This window comes from Phacochoerus africanus, chromosome 1 (genome assembly GCF_016906955.1).
Source record: "Phacochoerus africanus isolate WHEZ1 chromosome 1, ROS_Pafr_v1, whole genome shotgun sequence".
Taxonomy (NCBI): domain Eukaryota; kingdom Metazoa; phylum Chordata; class Mammalia; order Artiodactyla; family Suidae; genus Phacochoerus; species Phacochoerus africanus.
In genome coordinates this window covers 185341688-185354297 of record NC_062544.1, presented here as the reverse complement: position 1 = coordinate 185354297, position 12610 = coordinate 185341688, and the positions used below count along the sequence as shown (strand labels likewise).

General features: G+C 33.8%; 1 protein-coding gene across 1 annotated transcript in view; it reads left to right on the top strand.

Annotated features, from left to right (window-relative positions):
* The window catches only part of BCHE (butyrylcholinesterase), a 59983-nt gene extending 52875 nt beyond the window's left edge, over positions 1-7108 (top strand). Inside the window, exon 4 of the mRNA XM_047785836.1 lies at positions 6508-7108. Within this exon, the coding sequence (XP_047641792.1) occupies positions 6508-6632 (125 nt within the window). The 3' untranslated portion in view covers positions 6633-7108. The remainder of the gene's footprint in view (positions 1-6507) is intronic.
* Positions 7109-12610: the final 5502 nt, after the last annotated feature.

Below are 12610 nucleotides of genomic sequence, written 5' to 3'. Positions count from 1 at the left end.
ATATGTTTTGAAGGCTCCCTGTATAAGCAATAACTTTGTAGTTAAATAAATGAAGCAAACTAGAAATTTTCACCTAGAGGAACAGGAAACCTAGCAGTGGAGCTGAAATAGAGCACTACTTATTATTCAGCAAATTTTTGTTGAATTAATTAATTGATAGATGGAAAAATAAATATATAAATTATAGAACTAAAAAACTGAATTGATATAATATAGGACTAAATATAATATATACTCAAAAAGAGACAAAGACAAATTTATTGATAAGTAGTGGAACACAATTTCTAAAGGGGAAAATATCTCTAAAATTTAAATATTTAAATATATAATCCAGATATTTAATTCTGAGCTTCGAGATACCAAAGGCCACATTCATACATTATATAATACAATAAACAGGTAGCATTAACTACTCTGCAGGAAGTGATTATTTAAATTTATATAAGGAAATACTATGGAAATTGTTCAGATTATTATAGTAATTCAAAATTCATCAGTTAGCAAATTTTTAAATTAACTTTAATGATCAACTGGAATGATTACATTTTCTGTGAGAAATGTGACATAAATATCTGATTAACTGCCTGTTTTTGTTTTTGTTTTAATGGCCAGCTGTTTATAACTCATGTGGCTCCTCAAGTCATTTCCTGTGTTTTTCAAATAAAAGAATTAACTTTCAGCTACCAGACGTATTTCTAACCAGTCTCTTTACACTCTACCATTCTGTTCATCATAATACTCCACAATTTTCAGGCTATGTATTAGTTATCACAACATAGTAGATGGTTTTAGTTTCTTGTTTAGAGAAATTAGGGTTAGTTTAAGGCAAATATAGGTTTCTCAGTGTTGTAGTTGATTGTTTAATATGCTTGTTGACTATCAGACATTACTCACCAAAATTATAATTATGGACTCCATCTGCTTGGGAAACATTACTGCTAGACCAGTGTTCTGTGTCTTAACAAATGTTCTGTGATACAATATATATCTGAGATGGGCTTCTGCATCCCTTGGCAGAGCTACAGTGCTGCCCTTGTGTCCTCTGTGTGTGAATAACAATGAGGTAACACATCTAACCTCCCAAGAGACCAGAAGAGGTACCATTTAAGTAACAAAGACTACATGTTCTCAATCTTTACTTAAAATATTTTTAAATAAGAGGGTCATCAGAGAGTTCCCGTCGTGTCTCAGTGGTTAACGAATCCAACTAAGAACCATGGGGTTGCGGGTTCGATCCCTGGCCTTGTTCAGTGTGTAAGGATCTGGCGTTGCTGTGAGCTGTGGTGTATGTTGCAGACGCAGCTTGGATCCCCCGTTGCTGTGGCTCTGGTGTAGTCTGGTGGCTACAGCTCCGATTCGACCCCTAGCCTGGGAACCTCCATATGCTGCGGGAGTGGCCCTAGAAAAGGCGAAAAGTCAAAAAAAAAAGAGGGTCATCATTTGAAGGGAGATCAGCTGGGGGTGGGGGAAATTTTTAAATGATTAATTTATTATAAACCAAACTGAGTCATTCTGGTTCCAGCACATGTGCTCTATAGCATTGTATTTGTCGATAAAATAACATTTCAATATAAGCAATTTTTGAAGATGTACTTCAGAATTTCTATGTCTAAATATTAAACTGCTGTCAAGCAGGTTAAATGAACAAACTCCTAAGTTTTTGGCTAGATCCATCCTACACAGGACTGGAACAACTTCCTAGTTTAAGCAATATTGAGCTGTATGGAAGTAACATTCTTTGCTCTGGGATACTTCCAATACGTCTGGAAAACATAATTTTATGTTTTAGCACTATTTATTGGTAATTCCCCAAAGGAATCATAAGTATATTTAATAAAATTTAAAGTAAACGCAGATGTAATTGTTATAACATCAACAATGTATTCATTGAAAATAAAAATGTTTACATTTAAACAAACAAAAAAGCTTGAAATGCCACGTTTTTAGGTTTTAGAAGCAATTAATGTAGAGGGATTAAAAAAAGATTAAGAAAATATGTTCTTATATTTTTCAAGTTTTAAAACTTCAAATATTCTAATCTTTAATATTCTGAAAATTGGGATTATTCAGAGGAACTGGGCTGAAGTTTTTAGGGAAACCTTACTTTTTTTAATAAAAAAAAAAGGTACCTTTACAAATAAAGGAAAATTTCAAAGAATAACTGCTGACTGGATTTAAGAGGAGAAACATTTACCTCACTCATGATGGAAACCCAGTAAGCATTGTAAGTACCACTTGAGCAGTAGTTTACATTTGAGCAATAATTATTCTCAAATAAAATTATCCTTAAGACTTAGTTGAACCCATAAATTCTAGCACTTAACTTTCAAACTATACTTCAGCACATGCCTATGCTGTTATTGTATACACCTACAAGAAATAAAATGTACAACTTTGTTCCAACTGTCATCAAATCCATATTTTTCTCTAGGAATGTAAGTACACAATATCTCCTAATCATTTCAAAAAAGAAAGGGAAGTGGAGAAATGACCTATTCAATGTCAATAAAATATCAACATTTTTCACTAAAATTGAAAAAGTAAATTTATTTAAGGAAAAAAAAAATGACCTTCACATCTTCCCAGTAAAGAAAAACATCAGATCCAGGGATTCCTCCATTGGCCTTTAATAAATCATGAAACACTGTTCCTTGCCACAATTAAAGAATACAACAAATGAATTTAGGAGCTGAGCTACCACTTGGGTTGGTCACTTTGGATTCATTTACTGCAATTTGCTAATTTGTTAGCAAGACTGGCAAAGATGAGATAGCGGAAAAAAGCAAACAACTATTTTTGCAGTTTTCATATTTGAATGTACCATCCCTTGTTGAAACCAAATGAAACAAACTAAAAGCTTTGGGTAACTCAGTAATCAAATCAGATGATCTATTTGTTTCACTGTAAAAATATATTGTCTTCACAAAGCCCAGCCTGAGTTTGTAGTATTTCCCTCTGCTACTTTACCACATACCCCAAATTATAACAGGACAACTATTAGTTTGTGAAATACTGCATAAAGAGTTATGAATTTCTTCATAGTTTTAATAATTGATTGACAATTGGGAAATAAAGGGGATGGAAGAGATTTTTGAATTAACTTTCAAAATACAGGAAATATTTCTTTTTATTATAATGCTCAACATGATTCAATTTCAATGTAAAGTCTTCTAACTTTCTCCCCGTTAACATTTTGGGGTTGCCTCATCACTCCTGTTCTGTCTTAACCCCTCAGACTTGGCTAAATAGACTCAGCTCTGGTGAAATAGTGCTCACCCTTTTTTTTTTTTTTTTGTCTTTTTGCTATTTCTTGGGCTGCTCCTGCGGCATATGGAGGTTCCCAGGCTAGGGGTCAAATCGGAGCTGTAGCCGCCGGCCTACGCCAGAGCCACAGCAACGCGGGATCCTTAACCCACTGAGCAAGGGCAGGGATCGAACCCACAACCTCATGGTTCCTAGTCAGATTCGTTAACCACTGCGCCACGACGGGAACTCCAAGTGCTCACCCTTTTTAAATGAACAAGACCAAAAAAATAGTGTTATCATTACCACCTTTTCTGTAGTGAAGAGAGTCTGACATCTCTCCCCTCAAATGAGACAAAAAGTAGGCAAAACAAAGATCACAAAAGTCCTGAAAAAGTTGTGTCAATATGTTTGTGAACTACTGGTATTGATCTAGCTGTACGTGGATTCAATAAAGAGCAAAGTCAGGAAAAAATTGTTTTAACAAGGTCAGTAAATTGATTTGCAGAGCTTCCCATAGATGCATAGAGCTTGATTTCACAATGTACACAGCATCTCATTTATCCCTTGTGGCCACACTGCAAACTAGGGATTACCCACTCTTTTTACTGTTGGAAAACTAATTTGAAAATGTAAGAGTTTTTCCTTGTCACTAATAGTAATAGGTCAGGCTGGAATTTCACTCCAAAGCCTATGCTGATTTTTTTTTCCCCTTTATTTCACACTGTAGTACCCTGTTAAGTACAAAACACATAGATCTACATAGCACTAATGATGATGTCTATAGCCACTTAAGTAGTATTCCAGCTTTAGAGGAAGAGGAGAAAGAGGGGAGGAGAAAAACTTCTAATTTTGGTTATCATTTATGATGAGATTTTTAATTGTCTTTTTATTACAGTGTATTCAGTTCCCTTGGATTCTGTTAGATAGAAATTCTTTATAGTTCATTGTCTCAATGTTCAGTACTTTTAAAGGAATAATGTACTCAGCTTTTCTGGGCATTTGTACACTAAAAATAAACTATTTCAATGACTAAATTGTATAGATGTTTGATTATGACACATAAGGAAATAAATTGATATTTATATGAATCAAGGGATTTGGTATCATTCCATGAAGAAGAAAAGAAAATCAGATCTTTTCTCTAAATATTAAAATTCAGGATCTAAATGCTAAATTAACAATAATTTTTTATATCTAAAATTTTGTTCTTTCTGAACTTTAGAGTCCTTATTTTGTGTAAATAACATTAAAGACAGTATTTAATTATCATAAAAAAAGAACATAAGAGTGAATCATTTGGTATGATACTTAATATCTTTCTTCCATATTGTAATGGTTTTTGACTCCTTAGGAAATGTCTTTTATTCACAAAAAATTATAGCCATTCACCTTTTAAAGGGTATTTTATATAAAAATAAGGAGTTCCTGTTGTGGTACAGTGGAAAACGAATCCGACTGGTTTATCCATGAGGATGTGGTTTCAATCCCTGGCCTCACTCAGTAGGTCAGGAATCTGGCATTTCTGTGAGCCATGGTGTAGGTTGCAGATGTGGCTCAGATCCCTCGAAGCTGTAGCTCCAATTTGACCCCTATCCTGGGAACTTACATTCCCAGGAAGTATATATATATGTGTGTATATATATATATATATAAAATGAAGATATTATATAAAAATAGGATATTTTGATATAAATAATCAAATATTTGTTCAATGCCCAAGCATTATGAACATTTTCAACCTAAATACAGGGGATCTTTTAGCGGCTGTACAAATGTTTTAAATATTTTGATTTTCATATAAATTAAAAATGAATCACTTAATGTTCCCCATTATTAATAATATGACTAGACACTTTTATATATACATTATAATGTAATATGAGATCACATGAATTTTCATATCCAAATTAACATCTTACAAAGTTATACTTCATTTCAAAAATTCCTAACAGAAAATCATATATCAAAAAATTGTCCTTCTTTTCACAGTAGTTGAAATAACTTAAAATTGTGTTTTTGGAGTTCCCGTCATGGCGCAGTGGTTAACGAATCTGACTAGGAACCATGAGGTTGTGGGTTCGGTCCCTGCCCTTGCTCTGTGGGTTAAAGATCCAGCGTTGCCGTGAGCTGTGATGTAGGTTGCAGACGCGGCTCGGATCCTGCGTTACTGTGGCTCTGGTGTAGGCCGGCAGCTACAGCTCTGATTTGACCCCTAGCCTGGGAACCTCCATATAGAAATAGCAAAAAGACCAAAAAAAAAAAAAAAGTGTTTTTAACTTAATGACTATAGCTCATCACCCTAAAATCTTAAAAAGTAAGAGAACTACAAATGTGTGAAATACTTATAGATTTAAATAAACCATCTTCAAGCTTTATTCTGTCTGTTTATTTTAGGAACAGAAATATATGGTTTTAAAAGTGTGAACAATGGAAACTCTTAAATTACAAACTTTTAAAACCATACATTTATGTTCCTAATAATAGTCTCTATTGTTTGAAAATTTTATTCTTTAATGTAATATACTTTCAAATAAATCACGATTTCAAAGTTTTTGTAGTATATAAATGCTTTTTTAGTTCATTGCCTCACATTATCTCTGGAATAAACACTCTACTCCCCTGACACATACATACACTTTGCAAACTTCTGGAAAGCAGAGATTGTCTTTGGCATCTTTCTAATTTGCAAAGCAATTAATAAACTTCTGTCATATAGTAGTTTCAATAAATTACTTTCAGTGACTTGGCATTGTTTGGAATTAAAATATATTGATATAAGTGTGTAAAATCTATATGGGATTTCAATTGCAAAGTTCTCCTTATGCCTTAATAAATATTCATATATAAACATTTTCGTCAGAAAAAATACTCCATCATATATGTAATAAATGAGATAGATGCATTAAATAAGATTTTTGCTAGGCCTGTTGGGGTCAAGAAAAGAATGATATTTATATATATCTTCAAAATTAAAGCAAGTATATGTAACAAGATTTGATGTAAAATAATATATAAACTCATTTTTTGCATTTTATATTATATATATATTTTGTACATATATATTATTTTCATTGTCATAAAATATATAAAAATGCCACTAAACTCTTTTCAAGTAGTGAGAGAAGCTGATAATAAATAATGAATAAAAAATCACTGTGCAGTGTACTTGGAGAAAATGCCATCTGCAATCAAAATTATTTTTCAATTAACATAAACAGAGATTAAAATTTAGATTAATACAACTCATTCCATGTTTTACAGGAAATATTGACGAAGCAGAACGAGAATGGAAAGCAGGATTCCATCGCTGGAACAATTACATGATGGATTGGAAAAATCAATTTAACGATTACACTAGCAAGAAAGAAAGCTGCGCAGGTCTCTAATTAATAGATTTACCCTTTATAGAACTTCATTTTCCTGTAGATCAAGGCAAAAATATCAGTGGCTCTCTTACACACCTGGTAGGAAAGCTATTATATAGTTGAAACAAAAATGCCAGAAGGATAATATTGATTCCTCACATCTTTCACTATTATACCTAGCATTTCAAAAACCAAATGGCTAGAACAAGTTTAATTAAATTTCACATTATAAAGTTTGACAATTAATTATATGCATATTAAAACAATCTGCAGTTTCAAACTCTTTCTTGAATAACTTTAAGAATTTTTTTCCCTAAAAAGAATCTGTGTTCTGTTTTTCAATCTCAAGTTTATTTTCATTACTGCTCATAAAAGGTATCTTTTTAAAATGAAATGGGTAAGGTCTTAAAACATTAGATGCTATAATTTACAATACTGTTTCCTTTAACTTATACATTTAATGTCAATATGATGAAATTATCACAGAAAATAATTGGTCCCCTTTTTTATATGAAGGTAGGACTGTTTAAGAGGATTTTAAAATAAGAGGCTCAGTATCTGGAAACATCTTATGATAGAAACAAAATGTTATTACCAAGAGATAAAATGTGAAAGAATATAATTGTTTTGTATTTTTTAAAATATGTATGCTTGGAGCCTCAAACTATATTCCTCATTGTTTCATCTCTTTTCTTCCTCACCTCCCCACTCCCCACTCTTCCAAACATATCCATATGTAAACTATTCTTCCTGTAACTTAAAAACAAAGAAATGTGGATGAGCAAGAGTCTAAACTGAACAATTGCAGAAGTCATGTGCCATTGGGAATAAGGGAGCCTTTGACTGGACCCAGAAATAATTGGATTTTAATAGATAAATTTTTCAATTTCAAGAAAGAAATGGTTTTACTTTTCTGTAGACAAACATTGTTTTAATAATTTTAAAAATTATTAAGTTGCATTTAGTAACTTGCATAGCAAGGGAACACATCAAGTGAATAAATTCACTGTCTTTCACCAAAGGGGAGAAATTGGGAAATTTTTAAGTTCCAGGAAGGGGCAGTACTTCTCGATTATGCTAATTAATCATGGAAAATTAATACTCAGAATAGGATGAAGTGAGTCTATAGACTATTGTTTAAAGCAAGTCTTATTATTCATTGGTCATAGATGTGTCTATAGCTAGGTCCAGTTAGGGCCTGCCATCCTCACTCAAATTGTTGCTCAAAGATCATGGCATTTTATCAACTTTAGCTGATTATACAGAGTTGTTATACAAGCCAAATTAGTTCTGATATCATTTCAGTGCTTCTGTAAATGGACATTTTGCTTTATAGTTCTTCCCTCATCCTGAGATGAAGAAAAAATATCACACAAATGATAATGAAATATATGGCTTTCCATTCTACACCACCATCTTGGTTTTAGGTGCCATTTTCCTAGGATCTGTTTCATTTCTCTGAATCACTAAAACCTCCTTTTGATGTAGAGCCCCCTTACTTATGAAATAACTGGATGATGCCCAATTCAACAGCATTAAAGACCTTTTTTTTTTTTTTTTGGTTTCTAGTGTTGCAACCATAGCATATGGAAGTTCCCAGGCTAGGGGCTGAATCAGCTCTACAGCTGTTGGCCTATGCCACCGCCACAGCAACTCAGCATCCAAGCCGCATCTGCTACCTATACCACAGCTCATGGCTATGCAGGATCCTTGACCCACTGAGCAGGGCCAGGGATCGAAGTCACATCCTCATGGATTTTAGTCGGCTTCATTTCTGTGGTGCTGAAGCAAGAACTCCCAAAGTGTATTTTTAATACATATATATATATATATCCTTTAATAAAGACCCTTTAAAAATTGATGAGAGCAATAATTAGGAAAACATAACTAATGTGTGTAGAATACCTGTAACCTTCCTCATATAACAAGTCCCAGACATATGAAAATATCCCATGGACTACCTTGTCCTTCCTTGGATAACAAATTGGCTTTGTTCTTGAATTTTACCTAGAACGCCTCTTGACTTACTCTGAAGCTTTTATCCATGAGTTTAGTTTGCCTTGCCCTGTCTTATCCCTGGTCTGAAATTTCATCATTAGAGTTACCAGTTGATGAGATAATAAGGCAATAGGAGGGGCAGCGATTTTAGAAATGAATGCTAATACACATATCCATGTACACACAATACAAAAACTCATTTATCTCACCAAAAGGAGGTTTATTCTCCAGACACTGCCCATTTTCTTAGCCCAGTTTGGTCTTTTATGATGAGATTACTCTCTGGATTCCCAGCTAGGAACTGCTTGCACAAATGCCATTACATTACATAGTTGCTTGTTGACTGAGTGAATGAATGAGAGGATGAGATACAGACAAGTTCAGTTCCACTGTGGAGCAGGAAAAATGGTTTGTGAATCCTTAAGGAGCCAGAAAAAGCATGAAAAAAAAAGTAGAAGTAAAGAGGTGAAGGTATGGAGGAGAAAGACCCCACTGCTCCTACCTGGTACTGAATTTACCCAAATGGGATATCCTAGGAGAGTTTCTAGGCAGAAGAGGATTGAATAGGGAATCTCAGGTACATGTAGTAGATAATTTCACATTGATATATGGGTATTTAATTCAGTGATTTTTAACTTTTAACCTTGGCTACACATTAGAATCTCTGGGAATAGAACCTAGACATCAGTATTTTTAAGTTTCCCAGATTATTCTGATTTGAATAAGTTGAGATGCATTGAGTCATTTTTCTATGATAGACTGTTTTTGCAGTTTAAAGACAATGTTATCCCTAGAGAAGAAACTGTAGGTCCTAGATCAATAGTTCGCAAACTTTGTTACATATTAGAATTACCTGGAAAGTTATTAAAAATCCCAACATTCTTGCCACACCCCATACCAACTAAATGTGAAGGTGGGAGCCAGGCATGGGTATTTCTAAAGGATCACCTTTTGTTCTAATATACAGCAAAGTTTGGGAACCAATAACCCATTCTAGACGGTTAATTTAAAGAACTGGGAATATTTATATTGCTTTAGTACTCACAAGCAGTTAACTATAAAACTTTCAATTTTACATAAGAAAGAAATGTACTCATTATTGATATCTGAAGACCTGTTTTTCTCTGAACAAGGACCTATAACAGAGATTATTGGATATATAGGATATATTTGGCATGCACACTTTTTTTCTAAGACCGCCACACCAGAAAGTTATTTTTTCAGGATGCCATAAATATAAGCTTTGGTGAAAGGTATGTTTGAAAAATAAGGAAGAGTACATGAAATGCATATAATATTTTACAGTGGTTTATAAACTGCAGTTATTACAAAGATCATCATTTAGTTTGCACTAGCCCAGAATTTGCTCACTTGACAATAATTCATAATAGTAATTTGGATTTGAGATAAGGAATCAAAATTTTAATTCCCCCTTTCTAGTGCACTTTTCATGTAAAAAGTATCAACTATCATATGACCTCTCAGAAATATGGACAAATAATCCTTCTTGCCATGCTCATAAAGAGTTGTTGTTAAGATTAATTACTTAATGATTATTAAACTAGGTAGGTGAGTATTGAGTTATTTTTCTCCTCAGAAGAATTAGCAGACATATTTTGCTTGAGGCAATTACTGTATTATCTTGTTTTTCTGAAGTTAGACCTTCCATTTTGTTTTAATTGTTTTTTATTTCCTTCAATAATTCAGGGAGGAGAAGGGGGGGACTTATCAAAGAAATCTCTGGAGAATAAACTCTAAAAATGTAATTAATAATGTTAAGCATTCTAAAATCCTTGAATTGAATATACCAAAGAGAAAGATCTGTCACCTATCTTTCTATCATCTACTAATTGATCAATCAATCATTTTTCTATTTTTCCTATCTATCTAGGATAGCCACTCCCAATTTTAGCCAAAGGGAGGTATAAAAACCAGAGGAGTGTTACTAATATAGCTAATACAACATCAAATATAAAATCAAAGTCATTGCTTTGACCAAGATAACCTTGCTGTTCTCAGCTTCACTAAGCTTTAGACTGATTTTTTTTCTTGGCTATGGGTCTCTGACCTCCAGTTTCTTAGAGAATTTACTTCAGAAATCTTTCAATTGTAAATTCTTTCTCTCCCCCTTTGAAATGTATATAAACCTTGAGGTCTTTTGTTAGTTTTACTACCCAGGAGATGCCTTTCTCAAGGACCTGGGAACTATCACTTTGAAATTAAACATTAAAAGAGATAGGGCCTCTATCTTTCAGTCTCTGTGGGAAGGTAGGAGCCTAACGTCTTTGAGAGCAGATTACCAAACACAGATGGCCTAATCCCAGAAGAAAACATTGCAAACTCAAGAATAACTATGTGCTCAACACATCCCATGAGTCAACCCTCTTCATTGGCCTCCAGTACTTTTCCACAAGCTCCCCTCAGCACTTCAAATCCCTCACGTCTTTTGTTTTAGGGGAATTGATTTCAGTTTCTCTCCTCTAATGCAATAGCCTTGAATAAAGTCTATCATGACTGTTGAACTTTGTTCAGTACAATATTTACTTTCAGAGCCTAAACCAAAATCTAACACTTCTTAAAATTTCTAGGACATACTCACATTTCTATCAGTATTCTACTACAATATCAGGAAAACACAAGTATTTCCTTGTCACAAATATCCTCCAGAGAGAGTGATTCCCTAATGAAGAGGGCTGGAGAACTTGAACTTATGAGGTGTTGACTACCTATTTTTTAGTAATGTTTTCTAAAATCTTTTAAAATTTAGGCAGATAATAATTTGCATTCCTGTGTTAATCTCAAGTTTTTTACACTTTTTATTTTTAACATTTTTTTTCTTTTTGTCTTTTTGTCTTTTCTAGGGCCACATCCATGGCATTTGGAGGTTCCCAGGCTAGGGGTTTAATCAGAGCTGGAGCTGTCAGCCTAGGCCAGAGCCACAGCAACGCGGGATCCGAGCCTGCGTCTGCAACCCACACCACAGCTCATGGCAATGCCAGATCCTTAACCCATTGAGCAAGGCCAGGGATCAAACCCGCAACCTCATGGTTCCCAGTTGGATTAGTTAACCACTGAGCCACGACGGGAACTCCCCTTTAGCATTTCTTAAGAGTATTTTTTTTCTTCCTTTCCACATCAAATTTAAGTTTTCATGGGCATACTGTTTTCCTGACAGAGTGGTTGTGAACAAATAGATTTCTCTCATTTTGCATATAGGGTTTCTTTTTTCTTGCGCTTTCCTTTTCCATTTTCTTTTTCATGAATGCAAAGGAATAGCCAGATTCTTGTGCTATGATCTAGGAGTCACTGATGATATAAAGGATTGCATATATGTGTTTAATGCAAATTTTCATTATACTGTTAGGCCCTTAGGAACAAAACATAGCATTTTCCCAGAAAGAAAAAGTGTATCGTGAAGCTAACTTAAACTTGAGGAATCCTACTTGCAAGGACCCCTTCAAAGACATTATGTAATTTTATATTATTCTTCTTGAGGACGGTTTCCAGAAAAATAGGAGTTTCAGGAGGAACAAAACTTGGTTTAGTTGTTGTTTTTCCCCACATCAATGGAAATAAGTCTTTAGTCTATAGCCCCAGGGACAAAAGCATTTTTAGTCCAAGAGTACTCTTCCTCCCTCACTGCCTTTAAAGACATTCCTCTGGTTTTCTTTAGCTGAAATGTGCTATCATTGTTTTACAACATTGTAATATGCTAATTTTGAAGTTACTATCTTTGTGTAAGGTAATAAGTGAGTGAAAAACTCAAATGCTAACATCTGCTGTGGCATTTCAGTTTTAAACCAAATGTGTGTATAATATTTCTCTTTGGTAAGTGAATTAACATTTTCACATAACCATGAAAGATAAAATTTTAATAATCTCCCTTGGAGTTGTCTCTTTGAAGTCATGTGCAAAATATTAAGTGAGAATTTTAACAGAACATTCTTACTCTTTCTTTCAAGATTTTTGAAGTTTTCAAAGACAGAGTGTGAATACCTTGT